The 16,640-nt window shown below is 32.9% G+C and overlaps 2 protein-coding genes across 4 annotated transcripts; both read left to right on the top strand.

The window, feature by feature from the left end:
• The first annotated feature begins 2,939 nt into the window (after positions 1-2,939).
• Positions 2,940-6,902, top strand: LOC143539915 (protein NDL1-like). The gene is made up of 10 exons (XM_077033107.1): positions 2,940-3,100; positions 4,482-4,581; positions 4,664-4,761; positions 4,862-4,950; positions 5,030-5,090; positions 5,198-5,284; positions 5,386-5,463; positions 5,561-5,617; positions 5,708-5,899; positions 6,448-6,902. The coding sequence occupies exons 1-10, from the start codon at positions 3,041-3,043 to the stop codon at positions 6,685-6,687; spliced, it is 1,062 nt and encodes a 353-aa protein (XP_076889222.1). The 5' UTR covers positions 2,940-3,040; the 3' UTR covers positions 6,688-6,902.
• Positions 6,903-12,858: 5,956 nt separating this feature from the next.
• On the top strand, positions 12,859-16,359 carry LOC143539914 (mitochondrial carrier protein CoAc2-like). 3 transcript variants are annotated; one of them, XM_077033105.1, is made up of 8 exons: positions 12,859-13,001; positions 13,923-14,005; positions 14,105-14,312; positions 14,585-14,711; positions 15,383-15,567; positions 15,728-15,862; positions 15,985-16,153; positions 16,221-16,357. In XM_077033105.1, the coding sequence occupies exons 1-7, from the start codon at positions 12,876-12,878 to the stop codon at positions 16,135-16,137; spliced, it is 1,017 nt and encodes a 338-aa protein (XP_076889220.1). In that variant the 5' UTR covers positions 12,859-12,875; the 3' UTR covers positions 16,138-16,153; positions 16,221-16,357. The 3 variants fall into 3 exon arrangements, with proteins under 3 accessions (XP_076889220.1, XP_076889221.1, XP_076889219.1); XM_077033106.1 differs by having other exon boundaries at positions 15,743-15,862; positions 15,985-16,359; XM_077033104.1 differs by having other exon boundaries at positions 15,985-16,359.
• Positions 16,360-16,640: the final 281 nt, after the last annotated feature.

Genomic DNA, 16,640 nt, shown 5'->3' with positions numbered 1-16,640 from the left:
TGACCACCTGCTGAACCCGCTTAAGGAACTGAACCGCGTCAGGGCCGAGAGTGCCAAAAGTGTCAAAAGCAAATGGTACGAACACGTGCTGATTCTCAAGGCAAGCTTTCTCGTGCTTAGCTACTTTACCCGCCTCAACCTTGTTTATCGCATCACCCTATTCAACATATTTATTTGAATTAATATTATAATGTCCTTTAAACATAAACGTGCACTAATTTTAAAAGATAAAGAAAATGGGGTCACAACATTTATTTGCATTTAACCCTAATCAGAACCTAATTTTGGTAGTTGATTTTATTATAGTATAATATATGCTTCAATCAGTCAAAGCAACCTAATTTATTAGAAAATTTGATTTGATTCCAATTGACAAATGGAAATATACCGAAAAAGAGCAAAATCATATACTTAATTCCAAATCGAATTCAACAAAAAAGATAAAGAAAACATATATAGGTCCAACACAAATCATTCGTGTTAAAAAATGCAAAGCATAATTCTACGTGTAGTTTTAGTTAAATGAAACATACATATATGGTATAAATAATCCTAATGGTGTTAATTATTTGGATTGAAATCGATTAATTGAAACCGAATCAAACTGAAAAAACCTATTAATTAGCTAGATGAAACAAACAAGTATGGTTTTATTAATCATAGGGTGTTAATTATTTGATTAAAACCCGATTAAATTGAAAACTTAATCAAACTGGAACTTATTAAAACGAAACTAAATTTCAGATTAACTTTTCGCGTTCACAAAAGCTTAATACAATTCAAACAGAATAACTTGAATAAACAAAATAATAAAAAATGGTTATTCTAGTTTTGGCATTTAACTCAATCCAATAACAATTTTAGACCAATCTTATTTATCATAATCAAACCCAGTACTTTAAAAAATATATAAAAAATAAGAATATTAAAGAAAAGGTTCTTCGACCAAAAACAAAAAAAGAAAAACCGAACTCCAAGCCGGTATGAAACTTATTGAATTTGAATTAGCTTGGTTTTCAGTTACAACCGAATGAAACTTAAATAAAATAAAATGAAATTCTAACATTTAAACACCCCCTAAATAAATCTTTAAAAAGTTGTACAGTAGTAAATACCCGATTCTCATCTAGAATATCCTATTAGATTGTTCCTTTTATTACTTTCTTACTATAACTTTATGATCGTCAATTGAACAAAGTAAGCTACAATTGACCTAATCACATTAGTTAGCATGATATTAATCATTTCCCTTAACTCAGTAAACTTTCTAGTAAGAGTTTCTTATAATTAAACATATGGCATAAAACATTCTCAGAAGCATAGGTTTTTCACACGCTATATAGGTTATTTGGACACCACATGCGCCTATACGGCTCGTACGCATAGGTGCAAAATTTTGTTGTTTTGCGTTGGAGAGTGTTATGTGTTTGAAGCCTATACAGCTAGTATAGGGGCTATACAACCCGTATAGACTGAAAAAGTTGTCATCCGTACATTAGTTAGTCATGTGAGAACTATACGAATTATATATAATTGTTAACACACACTGAGAGTGGTGTTTGAATATAACGACCATTCTTGAAGAAACACTAAATGGCCCCCGCAGATTAAGGATAATCTTAGGGTTAAGTAGATATTTCCCCACGAGGGTTAGGTCCGGCAAAGATGGTTATTCTTCTCGACCTGCAAAAGAGACACCGTGAGCTCGTCACTGAGAGGGGGGGTTTCCTCCTTGTGACCACCCTCCGGCGTGAGACTCAGACTAGATTGCTCTGAATATAAGTGTATATAGAGAGAAATAGCTAGAGAGAAGATGATGATACCGTTCCAAGGTGTTGGAGTATTTATAGCCGAAGGTAGGTTTCCAAGCAGGTACGGCCAGCTGTATAATATTCCTTTTCCACCAACTATGGGCTATGTTCGTGCCACGATGGGAGTTGGTGGGTAGGCAGCGGCTGATAGTGACATTTTGTACTGGAGCGTGCTCCTCCTCGTACTATTGTCGGTGAGCTGTCACCCTGTGATTGGTTCATGGGTCGCTTTCGTCAGATCTTGTCCATTTGTCCATACCTTGGTAGGTATAGTACAAAAGATCTTCTAGAAGCGTACGGACTGGCTCTTTTGGGCGGAAATATTCCCGCCCTGCTCATTCCTTCTTCAGGTGACATTACTGAAGTATTAAGAGTTAGTGCCTTATGCGTGTAGCCTTACTGTTAATGCGAGTAGCCTTTCTTCTTGGCTTGTACCCACAGCTGCGGGGACAGGCAGGGTACTGTACCAAGGGAGGCTTTCCTGCGGGAACAGCTGGCTTACTGCGTGTAAGGTCTTCATCTCTCTGAGCATAGTGGGTCCTGCGAATCCAGTTGGTCTTTGCGCAGACGTACCTCTTCAAGGTGAGTCTTGCGGGTCCAACCGAGCTTTGCGGGGACCTACCTCTTCAATTCTCAAAACACATATAAAAAGATATTCTATCGTGTATTCATATACAATATGACCGTTATACAATGAAATGACATTCGGTCTAAAGACAAGAAGTAAAACTAAAAAGAGTACACATACCAAACAGGACAACAAAAACATTATGTCTAATATCCAAAATAATAAATAAAAGATAATCGTGCTGCCGACGACGTTTCGATGGGTTGATGGTAGTGTGTCGGTAACCATGGTTAAAAGTTAACCAGAACATATAGTTAAGTAAACAGCCGTTGTGACGGAAACCTCGCTATCATCTTCTCGGACCCCCATGTGCGCATTTTAGAGAGAGAGAGAGAGAGAGAATACCGTCGGTGGAGTTTATTTATTTTTATAGAGAGAGATTGTTATTATTAGAGGGAAGAAAGAATTGCTTCGTATTTAAACCACCGAAGAAGAAGCTTATTTATTATTATTATTATTATTATTATTATTATTATAAATGATAAGACAGCACACTTTCTATTTCTATTTCTATTTCTAATTTCTAGAGAGAGAAAGTTAAGTTCAATTAAACCTCAAATTGAAGAAGAAGAAGAAGAAGAAGACAATAATAATAATATCCATGGCGGATTCAAGCGATTCCGTCTCTGTTGATATGGAAACTATTTATCTTGGTGGAAAGGTTTGTTCTTTTGTTGGGTTTGTATATATTGCACACAAGGTGTTTGATGAAATGCTTCAATGGGAATAATTAGTTTTTTTTGGTGTGATTTAGTTGATTTTTTGATTTACTTTTGTGGGATGAGCTCATTGTTTTGGTTTAATTTGAGTTTCTATATTGCACGGAAGGTGTTTGATAAAATGCTTAAATGAAAAAAAAAAAAAACTATTTTTTTTTCAATTTTTATTTGTATTTGGTGTGATTAGTGGGATGTTTTGATTCACTTTTGAGGGATGAGCTCAATGTTTTGGTTTAATTTGAGTTTGTATATTGCTCAAATGAAAAAAAAACTATTTTTTTTTCAATCTGTATTTGTGTTTGGTGTGATTTAGAGGATATTTTGATTCACTTTTGAGGGATGAGCTCAATTTTTTCTTTTCTAACTAGTTTTGATTCACTTTTGTGTATTGCACAGAAGGTGTTTGATGAAATGCTGAAATGAGAAAACTAATGGGTTTTTTTTTATTTTTTTGTATTTGTATTTGTATTTGTTGTGATTTAGTGTTTTTTTTTATATGCTTTTGAGGGATGAACTCATGCTCTTTCCCAGTTTAGAAACCACTTTTTTTTATTTTTAGGTTTATATTTGCAGTACAATTTACTCCTTTTCAACTGTCAATTAATTACCTATGGAATTGTAGATCTGTTTTGACTTTTATTTTCACTGTCAAAATCTTGAAATATTAAAGCAATATTATTCTAATTACAACCAAATATGTTCTTGAATTTATGTATATTGTCTACATTTGCCAGCTGTTAACATCTGTTTCTCTGTGTTTGTTTCTTATCATGAATGCCACAAAATCCAAAAAGTCTCAATTTTATTGGACTAATTCCTTTTTAATGACTGTTAGGTTATTGTTAGAATTACACAAACTTGAAAAGGATGAATTTTTTAATGTTAAATTACTTCAATTTGGAATCTGGTTGTTGAATGACCTCATATTGATTGAATTAGCTCAAGTTTTTAATACTAGATTCTTGTTTTAATGGTAAAAATTGCTGGTTAGAAGTTACTGTCTTATATCTTGTTGGTTCATCAGTCGTTATCGACTTCAAACATCATTGATATCACTTTTTAATTATTGACTTACATATGCATTTCAATACAATGACGCGTGTTCATTCATTTTTGTTTTTATATAGTTCTTTTTAATTTTATAAATATTCTTCAGCCGACTCCTTATGGAATAAAACAATGATCAAGGTTTAAAACAAATAATTGTTCATGTAAAACTAAGTTCCCATCTTCTTTTAGAATAATAGAATATGATTTCAATAGCTTTTTAATTACACGTCTCATTATATGGTGATTAATATGTGCTGCCAAATATATTTTCAGGAACATATTATTCAAACTGGACGTGGGTCCTTGTCTATAATCGTGTATGGAGACCAAGAAAAACCACCTTTGATTACATATCCTGATTTAGCTTTAAATCGTGAGCAATCGTAACTTTTTTGATCCCATTCATGTTATTTTATGATTCATTTGGTCTAATTAAGGTTTATTTTTGTGAACAGATATGTTATGTTTTCAAGGACTATTCTTCTGTCCCGAAGCAGCTTCATTGCTCCTTCATAATTTCTGCATTTATCACATCAGTCCACCTGGACACGAGGTCTGTGAACGGGCTATTTTGTAATTATGCGTTATTGTTTTTAAAATTATATTATTAACGTTAAAGTTCTCGTCTGGGATTTGTACAAGAGTCGTTGCAGTTAGGAGCAGCAGCCATAAGTCCCGATGATCCTATTCTATCTGTGGAAGATCTTTGTGATCAGATTCTCGAGGTCCTCAATTATTTTAGGTAAACCATTTAAAACTGATATTTCTATTATTGATTTTACTTTGTCTTAAAATTATATATTTTTTTTCTTGTTGATTAGGCTTGGTGCAGTGATGTGTATGGGGGCAATGGCGGGTGCCTACATTCTTACACTCTTTGCGGTTAGACTACTCGTTGACCCTTTTTCATTCTTGATAATTTACCATTATACCCTTGCAAATTGAATTTTATTTTTTTAAGTTTAACAAAATATGGTTTTGTCTTACAGATAAAGTATAGAGACAGAGTTACTGGTTTAATACTTGTTTCCCCTCTTTGCAAAGCACCTTCATGGACCGAATGGTTTTACAATAAGGTACATTAGATAAAGAAAAGAAAAGGGTTAATAAAGTAATTATATTCGGGCCTTATATAAATTAGGTTTATACTAACTGTATCATTGCTTCTTGTGTGTAGTTGATGTCAAATTTACTCTATTACTATGGTATGTGTGGATTATTGAAAGAATGTTTGCTTCAAAGATACTTCAGCAAGGTAGATTTTGACTTTCTTTAATAAGATTTTTTTTTTCTATTTTTAACTTAATACCATTTTTTGTATTTTATTTAATTATATCCTTAAATTAAATCAGGAAGTCCGAGGCAATCCAGAAATCCCGGAATCAGATATAGTTCATTCTTGCAGGAAGGTTGGTCATTAATTTCATCTTTAGATCTAGATATCATGCTTATGTGTACTTTAAGTCTTTAATTTAAATTTGTTTATTTTATATTTTCAGTTATTGGATGAAAGACAGAGTATTAACGTGTGGAGGTATCTTCAAGCAATTGATAAGAGACCCGATATAACCGAGGGTTTAAAAAAGCTAAAATGCAGAACACTTATATTTGTCGGTGACAGCTCACCGTTTCATTCAGAAGCCCTTCACATGACTGGAAAATTGGACAGACGATATTGTGCGTTAGTTGAGGTAATTTTGTTTAAATATTTACTCTTTGATGATCAAATATACTATGTGTTTTGACTTTGGTAGTCAAACATGCTAATTTTGTCGATGGTATTGTGATGTGAATTTGTTAGTTTTAGTGATAAAGATTGATACCCTTATTAGATCATATAAGTAGCACTCTATAAGAAGAAATGGCGGTGAAAAGGCGTAAGGATTTTGTTCTAAATTTGTCTTTTAGAAGTGCTAGGCTTGACTTTGATAGGTTGACTTTAACTTGAAAATTCTGATGTGAATTATTTTAGTTATGTTTCAAAGATTTATAACTCCTAACATATTCATACATGAGGCACTTCAAAGTTTATTTTATCTAAAATTTATTTTTTAATCACTAAGAAATGCTTCGACTCTGAAAGTCAAACCTTCTATTCTTTAGTTTCAAAGTTGATGTGAATGTTATATTATGCAAAGATTGATTTCTGTCAAACCAAAGGGTGCTAACAAAGTTAAAAGTTTGTATCAAAATTCAGTCTTATAGTTTTAAAATACTGGCTTTAACTTTAATTATACAGGTACAAGTTTGTGGATCAATGGTGACCGAAGAGCAACCACATGCAATGTTGATACCCATGGAATACTTTCTAATGGGGTATGGACTTTATAGACCGAGCCCGTCTACTGGCAGCCCAAGAAGCCCGTTAAGCCCATCATGCATCGCACCAGAGCTACTCTCTCCCGAAAGCATGGGATTAAAGCTAACACCGATAAAGACCCGAGTGTCATCTCCTGATTCAAATACCATCGAGAGGTAGACATTGTTTTCCGCATTAAAAAAGAGAAGAAATCGATCATGATGTTCACATATAGTTTGTTGGTAATCTTTTTGTCATTTTTTGTATTTGTATTCAAAGGTAGATATACGTATGTGATATATGTAGATATAGAGGAGAAAGGGGACATATTCTTTGGAACGGTGGACATATTCATTTATTTGTAGGATTGGTGGCCATAGAACAGAAACATTGTATTTTGTAAAAGGAATATGATGCATTAATTTCATTGTATTTGTTTATTTATTTATGATGAAAAGCAACAAACCTTTCTCTTTTGTATGCTGTCAATGATCTGTCATTTTGTTTGAGTGGAAATTATGGCAAATCTAGATGATTGATTTTATACCTTTATATATATATATATATATATATATATATAACAATTCAATATGGTTGTATGCAACAAAAGTTGCTGTAATGACATAATTTAGCGTGTGATTGTTTGTTAATCATATTCTGTTCGGTTTGACTTTTTGTTTTTATTGTTAGGGTGAATTCGGGTTCAGTTTGGTCCGGTTTAGTTCAGTCCGGATGAAAACCGAAATATACAAGATCAGATCTTAGCATAAAATATTTATATTCGGTTTTGGTCCAATCCGAGACCAGCCCATCGCCTCACCTATCTTGGCTTGGTATTCTGTTTTGATTTTTTCAGCAATTTAAAGTTCGGTTTGGTCTGGTTTTAACCCGACTCATGTACACACACATTTTAATGTATGAAGCTCGAGATTAACTCTGCTAACTTTGGAGAGTTTTAAGTTTGACTCGCTTATGGTCATTTAGGTGCGAACATAATCAAGCTCGACACATGAAGCTTGAGTTTATGACATGTCTCGAACACATTATATTAAACAATCACTTGCTTTTAACACACGTGTACTCAAGAATGATTCCTTGAACCACACTATTTAAAAAAAAAGTTACCTATACATACATTAAGAAAACAAAATATACCCTTTTAAACTGTAATGATCAATTTTATAATGTTAGAAGGTACGAATTTAATTTATGCCTAAGAATTAAGATAAGTAGTTTATAGTTGAATATTAAAAAGCAAATATAAAGTAGCCGAAAGAAAATTAAAATGCATTATTTTTATAGCTTTCAATAGTCCCATTTTAAAGCATATCTCAACCACCCTCAACATTTTAAATGTTAGTGGTTACAAAATAACCTAAAATTTGCTTTTTATTTTTATTTTTATTTTTATTTTCTATTTTATTATAAATATTACAAAAATTATATTGTATAATCTTGAAATAAACTGTTTTAAAGGTCATTTGCTAAGTAATAATTTGGTACGTGATCCATGCCCGATATGTGCTTATTGTCGGATCAAACAAGTGAGATTTCAAACGTGTGTAGTTCTATCGTTTGAAACATAAATGTTGGAAGTAGGCATGTTACACTCAAGTGTTGCCCGATCTATGCACGCCCGCTACAATGAAAGTTATTCGCTTGATTGGGTTCTTTCAAACGAATCCATTCATTATTATAACTCACATCAAAATACTAATTATGTTGTTATTGCACATCATTTTTTTTACATAACAAGTTTAAAAAGATTAATCTAACCGATTTAAAATCTCCAAAAGTTAGTTTCGAGTTAATTTTCATTTGAAAGTCTTCCGAAGTAAGCCAAATGCGTACACACGTTGGTTTCAATTTGTAAGCGTGATTTTATTTAATTGAACCAAGTTGAAAACCATATTTTTTAGAAAAAAACTTAGTTTTTATTCTCATTTGTTATTTTAGTAAAATAAAGGTTAGAATATGAATTGTTTTTACCATACTATGTATTTATCTATAATATATATAAACGAAAACAATAAAATCCTATGTGTCGCGATGTGGTCGCTCCCCATTTTTTTGGAGTCACCAGATTTTCTTGATTTTTAAATGGAGACTTCTCATGCATTTGACCCGAATTCATGGATATGGGTCTAATCAAACCCAATATTTCTTAAACGGGTTATAACATCTCATTAAATTAAAAACTAATCCCGCCAAATATTTGATATAAAAATCTTATAAAGTAGGGATATACTAAAAATTAATATCTGATTTATTAATAAAATATATATATTATTTATAATTAAAAAACCAATTTTATAGTAAAAAAAATAAACAGGTCTGGGGTCTCATTAGGGGTGAGCAGAAAACGGTTCGGAACCGTTAGAACCGAGGAACCGGAACCGAACCGGTGCCTCAAAACCGCCAATGTGTGTACCGGTTCGGTTCTCGGTTATCAGAATTTGCATAAAACGGTTCCCGGTTCGGTTCTGGGTAAAACCGGCGGTTCTAGACTCGGAATCGAAGAACCGGAATATTCAAAACGTTTTAAATAAATTTACCAATCCCCATTTTTTATAGAGTAACTTATTAACCGGCATCCGTTCAATCATTTTTTGATTCAAAATCTTCTTTCTTTACGTTCAAGAACTAGCAACCATGATAAATTTTGATTTAAGCTATCAATGTAATTTAATATAAAATGATATGATCTTCCATTAATCTATCGTTGTTAATAATTTATTTAACTTGAACACTTAGGTTTTAATAAAAAATATAATGGATGTTCATGTTGTAATCTAAATTAGTTTTACCGTGAAAGAAAACATACAATTGTATAAACTTGTTTTGCAAATCGCAAAGTTTGCATAACTCATTTGATAAATAAATGATCGAACCGGTTCTAGCCAGAACCGTATAGCGAGAACCGGCTTTAGCGGTTCTGGAACCGACCGGTTTACTATAATAGGTTCCGGTTCTACTTTTCACTCAGTTTCGGTTCCGGTTCGGTTCCGGTTCTGAACCGTTGCACAGCCCTAGGTCTCATCAAGCAACATAGCTTTTAAACCGGGTTATAACATCTCATTTATTTGTGAAACAGTTTATCATAAAACCATAAGTATATTATTAACTTTCATACAATAAAAAAAAATTCAAAACATAAATAAATATTAAAAACAAATAATATAAAACAACCCCCGTAAATAAACGAAACATTTAAAAGCTTTATGATTGTTTCTTACATTTACTCAAGCCACCATATTGTTTTATTTGTAAATGAAGACTTCAAGTGCATTTGACCCGAATTCACGGTATGGGTCTCATCATACCTAAATAACCTTAAACGAGTTATAACATCTCACTGTTATAAAAATAAATATCACAAAGTATTTAATATGCAAATCTTATAAAGCATGGATATACTAAATATTAATATCCAATTTTTTAAGAAAAATATATTATTTATAATAAGAAACAATTTTATAGTAAAAAAATAAGTGGGTCATGAGTCTTATCAAACTCATAGCTTTTAAACAGGTTATAACATGTCATTTATTTGTGAAACTATTTCATCATCAAACCTAAGTATATTATTAACTTTTTTATAATACATAAAATTAAAATACAAAAAAATATGAATATTAGACACGAAAAATAAACACAACCTCCGTAATACGGGGGATAAAAACTAGTGTAGCTATATACATTTAATACATTATGACTAGACAAAAGAACGTGTTGATGGTTAAATACCTAATTCAATTAAGAGATAACATAGGAAAGGACCCGAAGCATGTTGAGAGGACAACAACTTACTTAAATGTGACTTGACACTTAAAATCTTTTATTTTTATTATTATTATTATTATTATTATTATTATTATTATCATTATTATTTCTTTTTTCCTCTTTTTTTTTTTGAGAATTACAGTTTCATTTATATATGTTATAGCCTTGTGTAATTTTATTAGTATTCCACTTAAAAGTTTGATTTTAATACGACTTAATGTAAATATTTTTACTTGTCTTGCTTCAAAGCGACATATTTTCAACCCTGTTAATGAATATTTTTAGATCCGCCACCGAATAATTTCGTATACAATTAAAGAATGAAAACTTAAGTCGCAGAGTTACCCAATGGCCAAAGACTCAAGTAAAAAAGTTTGTTAGGTATAAAGCACATCGAAGACAAAGAAGAGAATGTATAAAACATAAGCCAAAGCATTACTTAATAATGTTAAACGACTGGTTCGCTTAACATGATTAGTTCGGCCGGTCTTGCCGGTCTACGGAAGTATGGAACACCTCTACTTCTGGGGTTGTCATGTGTGTTTGTTTTTTTGGTATTATTTTTCGATGGGCTGGACAGGACTTATTTTCTGAGCTGGGCTTGTCAGATTTTCAGCTGTGGGCTTTTGGGTTGAGAACATATTTTAATCGGCTTAAAAGTAACATGTGAATATATAAAGGGATATTGGTTTTTAATACCCCCAATTTCCCCTCATTGGTAGAAAACACTCTCAACTTTGATTTGTCACCCACTACTCCCAACTTTCACCCTATTTTCCTGTACCACTCCCCGTCTAAATGAACACTAACCTCGTTAATGTTTTGGACAAAAAATGTCATTCAAATTAGTTGAGGGGGTAAACCAGAAATTTTATTTTTAACACACAACCTCCATTTTTGGTGACCTCGTTTTTCCGGCGACCTCTTTTTTTCCGGCGAATTTGATTTTTACGACTATCTCGTTTTTCAGAAAATGGAGATGGTTCAGAGGTGTAAAAAGGTGATGGAGATCATGAAGATTGTGCACTGGTGGAGATATGATGAAGATGGTGCTCGCCGGAAACTTGCAACTCGATTTTCCGGCACGCAGGCGATCCCGAAAGGTGGCCGGGTGAGACATTGGTGGCGGCGGGGGTTGCGGTTTGGGGCTGTGGGCGGTGAAATGATGGATATGGTGTTCGCCAGAAACCTGCAGCTCGCCGGAAAACTATCATATGTGAAGCTCGGTGAAATGATGGATATGATATTCTGAAAGGCGGGATAGCCGGAAAACTCAAATTATCCGGAAAAAATGAGGTCGCCGGAAAAACGAAGTCATCGGAAATGGAGGTTGTGTGTTAAAAATAAAATTTCTTTTTTACCCTCTCAACTAATTTGAATGACATTTTTAGTCCAAAACATTAACGAGGTTAGTGTTCATTTAGACGGGAAGTGGTACAGGAAAATAGGGTGAAAGTTGGGAGTGGTGGGTGACAAATCAAAAGTTGGGAGTGTTATCTACCAATGAGGGAAAGTTAGGAGTATTAAAAACCAATATCCCATATCTAAAGTATACACTATTTTCCATTTGTTATATCACGTGATTTAGTAAAGTATAACATATAATGAAAAGGAAATACATTACCCTTTCAATTTGTAACAAGATAGGGAAAAGATCATAGAAACCAAAAACGAAGACAACTCCCGCATAAAGAACCGTGTGCCGCTGTCGACATATGTTGTACTGACATTACATGGTGGAGAAGACGATGATTGCGGAGGAGATTTAACTATGGAGAGAATCAAGTGACAGTGGAGCTAAAAAAATAAGATGTAGAAAGAGAACAAATAAGATGTAATAAGCTTATAACGACCATGATACACGTGTTAAAAGAAGAACCAAGAGTTAGATAAATAGTTGTTTATGTGAGTTAACCGAAAATAGTTTTTAATATATATATATATATATATAATAGTAATATTGAGAGAGAATATTTATATTTTATTTTTGTGCATTGAGGTTTGTAAAATACTACAAAAATGACCCGTGTTGTAAAATTTATTTTGATATGGAAGTGGCCTATAAAATAAAGCTTTTTGTTTCCCATTTTTAGAATACTTGTATATGCAGTGGCGTTCAATACAAAATCACTTTCATTACACGGAAACCATTTATACAAAATCCTTCATTGACTTAACCAAAGAGAGAGAACGAAATTAAGTGACTAAATATCTGTCTTATGTATTAAAAAGGTGAAAACTATTACATCATATACTAAATAACTACGATAATAAGAAAAGGAAAAGTTAAAAATGACTAGGAGATTATGTAGGTTTTATATTCGTGTAAGGCAGAAATAAAAGTAATGTAGAAAGAATATTTATATGTATATATAGAACATGTTTATAAAATTAAATAATATAAATAGTAGCCGTATATATTGATCAAGCATCCTGTCCATCCTCTCACGAAATATATAGCATTAATAATCTCGATTCTTCACATTAGTCGTCGTGTATAATAATATTATTATTAGTATAATAATCTCTTTTCTTTCTCTCTCTAGATTATTATTATTATTATTATTATAGAGAGAGAGGCAAGGATGCGCAAAGATGATGCAGTAGAAGGTATACCTTTGTTTGCTAGAGAATTGATCGCCGGTGGCGTTGCCGGTGGTGTTGCCAAGACCGTCGTTGCTCCTCTCGAGCGCCTCAAGATCTTGTTTCAGGTTTATTATTCATTGTGATTCTGTTTAGGTTAGGGTTTACAATTATTATTATTTATATTATTAATGTGATTTGTTGAGTTTCATTGATAAAACCTTCCTAAACCCTAATTTTCACAAATAACAAATTAGATGGGCTGCTGGCAGCTCAGCTAGGCTCGACCTCGATTTTGAATTTAAACGATCGAGCCATGACCTGAGCTGAGCTTGGGTTGGTTTCGAAAATGAGCCAGCTCAGCTCAGGTTGTTTCAAATCAAGTTTTTTTTAACTAGTTTTGTTCAAGCTTTTATCGAGCGAGTTGCGAGCTTTTTGAAAAGCCCATTAGATTACATTAGGGTGTTCAGGGTCCATTTGTAGAATTCTGTACGCGTTGGTCGGGTACCAACTACTGATTAATCCGATTGGAGTTTTATATGTAATTTTCAAACACTTATTTTGACCCCTTTTGACTGATTTGGACTCAATTTGACTGACCACTGCTTTGGTGAAATTGAATCAGTAGCAAGTCGATTAGCGTTTAATCGGTGACTAATCACGATTTTTACAACACCAGGCTCAATTCGACCAGTTTTGACAAAAAAAATTTGCCGAACAGCTAAATCAAACCAGCTGAGTTGGGTGTTGGCTGAACCTGCTGGATTTGTTAACGGTTAAGCGTTTTGAATTTATTTTGTTTTATTTTTGAAAGCATTAGGTTAGATTAAAGTTATAAAGATGGTTCATGATTGCAGTACATATGCATAACTATATATTTCAAAAATGTTTTACCGACGGCCTACGTGTAACAATGGTGAAACTTGATTACTATTTTATGATATATTCTCTTTGATCTATGATAAATTTTCAGTTTACCTGCTTTCTGTTCTTACATGTTTATATATCAAGAAGTAACCATATGTGTTCCTTTACTGTTGATGTTACAGACAAGAAGTGAATTTCAGAATATAGGATTGCTAGCATCTTTTAGAAGGATTGCAAAGACCGAAGGGCTTCTAGGATTTTACAGGTTAGATTAAAGTTTTGCTGTTCTTTCTTGGCCAAATTGCACGGAAAAGATATGAACTTTAGATAATTTTATTTATATAATATGTAATATTGTATGCAGTGGAAATGGAGCTAGTGTTGCAAGGATCGTTCCTTATGCAGCATTACATTATATGGCGTATGAACAATATAGAAGGCAGATTAACTATCACTTTCCTGCCATGGGCAACGGGCCGGTTGTTGATCTAGTTGCAGGATCATTATCTGGTGGAACTGCGGTTCTCTTTACATATCCACTTGATTTAGTTAGAACTAAACTCGCTTACCAGGTATAAAACATTTTTAATAACTTTCTTAAATAAAATGAAGCCATTTATTATTAATTAAAAAAACTATATTGTTACAACAATAGCAAACCTTTGGATAAAGTGATTTAGGAGGTTGTATGCATAAAAAATAACGAGGATGACATTTAACCTGTTTAAATAGCTCAACCTGTTGTCTCATTCCCATTTAGCTAATTGTCAAAGTAAATGGATTATTATGCCATGTCTGCTAAAATTGTTGACTTTTGACCAAAAGTTATTATATGACAGTATAGGTTGTGGACACTCCTAAATTGAATGTTAAAGGAGCCATGGTTAGGGAACAAGCATTTAGAGGAATTAGAGATTGCTTTACAAAAACTTATAAAGACGCTGGGATGAGAGGCCTTTATCGTGGTGTAGGTATGGTTGACTCGGAACACTTTTTTGTTAATTTGTTTTTTATCAATTGAAATGTCATTGATGGTGTAAAAGTATTGCAGTCAACTTCATATATGTCCTTCTAGATGTTCAAAATTGCTATGGGCAATCAGTGTGTAAACAGTGAATACGATATACTATAACAAAATTTAGAAGGATAATTTTGAAATATTGAACTTTAATATAATGTATATGAATCTAATCTAAAGTTATATTATTTTAAGACTACTCTTCCATAAGAAATTGAATAAGGAGAGGTTTCATGCATTAAAAAGATCACTCCTTGTAAAAGTTATATTAACCCATTTTCTTTATTAGCTAGCTACATGTTTGTATGGATTATTTTCATACACATCCTTGTAAAAGTTTTAAATTTTCAAATATATTCTGAATAAAAGAGTAAATTTACGCATTGCATAGATAAAGAAAATAAAAATCAGTTTCCCTACTGTTCTAGAAACATATAAATTGGCCCCTTTATGTTTTTGATAAGTTTGAGAAAAAATTTAACCCGAATGGCGAACTCATAAATAAATGGGTCAAAATAGCCCACTCTAGTGTACTATGGTTTTTTCTTTATATTGCTTAGATATGATCTATGATGCAGATAAGATATTGATTTATTTTTAACATTTTTTTATCTTTTTTGTTAGCTCCATCCCTATACGGAATCTTCCCTTATGCGGGTTTGAAGTTTTACTTCTATGAGGAAATGAAAAGCCATGTCCCTGATGATTACAAAAAGAATATAATAGTCAAACTTGCTTGTGGATCTGTTGCTGGTTTACTTGGTCAAACTTTCACATATCCTTTAGATGTCGTGCGAAGGCAAATGCAGGTAATCTATAAAATCCAGTTTTCTTTACAGGGCCTAAGTGTCAAAGTATAAACATAAGTCAGCACTTCTTCATGATTTTAGCAAACAATTTGCACCATATTACCGACTTTATCAACCAAACATTTTTTGCATATTTAGCAGCATTATATCAACCACTCAGTTTCGATTATCACAGGTTCAACGGTTGCGAAATTCAAACAGCGCAGTTAAAGGAACAATCGGAACTCTTTTTATGATTATACAGAAAGAAGGATGGAAGCAATTATTTTCAGGACTGAGCATTAATTATCTGAAGGTAAAATACTTGAAAATACAGTTAATTATGGTGACAAGGAAATATTGAAAGCATGTTAAATACAGTCAATAGCAAAAAGTTATAGGTTCTGATAATCTGGTTGGTAATTTGTCAACTTTCAGGCTGTACCGTCCGTTGCAGTTGGATTTACTGTGTACGACGCTATGAAAGCGTACTTGCGGGTCCCACCACGAGAGAAAGCCACTGTTGAAGTGGCCACAAAGAAAAGAGAGCTCCAGACATCAACTTTGCCGTCATCACAATCTGCTTCTTAAAATCTAACATAATCTGGTATTCTTTTTCTCATTTTAAATTGTACATTTGATTGTTGTGTAACCTAACCTAGGTTTTATGGCAGTGTATAATGTATAGGTTGAGAGTAATAATAATGCATGGTATATGTTACATCTCAAGATCCAAAACATTGTGTACATTACAATAAGTTTGTAGATCAATTTTGTAACAACTATTCATGGGGCATATTTTGATACAAAGAAAGTGAGTATAAAGTCCGTTAATTGAGTTTATAACATGTACCGTAGACACTCGCCTAGGCGCCAACTGCCAAGCATGGGCGAAGCATAGTGACCCCCCCTCTGTTTTTTTGCGCAGTAGTGTAAATTTATCCGCTTTTCGTTTGAAAACTTTTATATGTAGTGTAAATTTACCCGTTTTCAATCAAAAATTTGAACCCAGGCTTAATGATTTTTGTTAATACCTTACCCCCCCCCCCCCCGGGTTCTCGTTCAAGCTTCAATACAACCAAATCAGCTTGCGT

Source organism: Bidens hawaiensis, unplaced genomic scaffold (assembly GCF_021521415.1).
Source record: "Bidens hawaiensis isolate Kalapana, Puna unplaced genomic scaffold, B.hawaiensis_p1.1 tig00012085_1, whole genome shotgun sequence".
NCBI classification, from domain to species: domain Eukaryota; kingdom Viridiplantae; phylum Streptophyta; class Magnoliopsida; order Asterales; family Asteraceae; genus Bidens; species Bidens hawaiensis.
The sequence above is the reverse complement of the archived record's forward strand: the minus strand, read 5'-3'. Positions and strand labels throughout refer to the sequence as shown.

What these genes read in the sequence shown, in the direction of transcription:
- LOC143539914 (XM_077033104.1), top strand. Translation starts at nt 12,876, where the DNA reads ATGCGCAAAGATGATGCAGTAGAAGGTATACCTTTGTTTGCTAGAGAA. An exon ending in GCCTCAAGATCTTGTTTCAG is followed by an intron (nt 13,002 to 13,922) that starts GTTTATTATTCA and finishes TTGATGTTACAG; the next exon opens with ACAAGAAGTGAATTTCAGAA. An exon ending in GGGCTTCTAGGATTTTACAG is followed by an intron (nt 14,006 to 14,104) that starts GTTAGATTAAAG and finishes TATTGTATGCAG; the next exon opens with TGGAAATGGAGCTAGTGTTG.
- LOC143539915 (XM_077033107.1), top strand. Translation starts at nt 3,041, where the DNA reads ATGGCGGATTCAAGCGATTCCGTCTCTGTTGATATGGAAACTATTTAT. An exon ending in TCAGTCCACCTGGACACGAG is followed by an intron (nt 4,762 to 4,861) that starts GTCTGTGAACGG and finishes GAGTCGTTGCAG; the next exon opens with TTAGGAGCAGCAGCCATAAG. An exon ending in TTCAAAGATACTTCAGCAAG is followed by an intron (nt 5,464 to 5,560) that starts GTAGATTTTGAC and finishes AAATTAAATCAG; the next exon opens with GAAGTCCGAGGCAATCCAGA.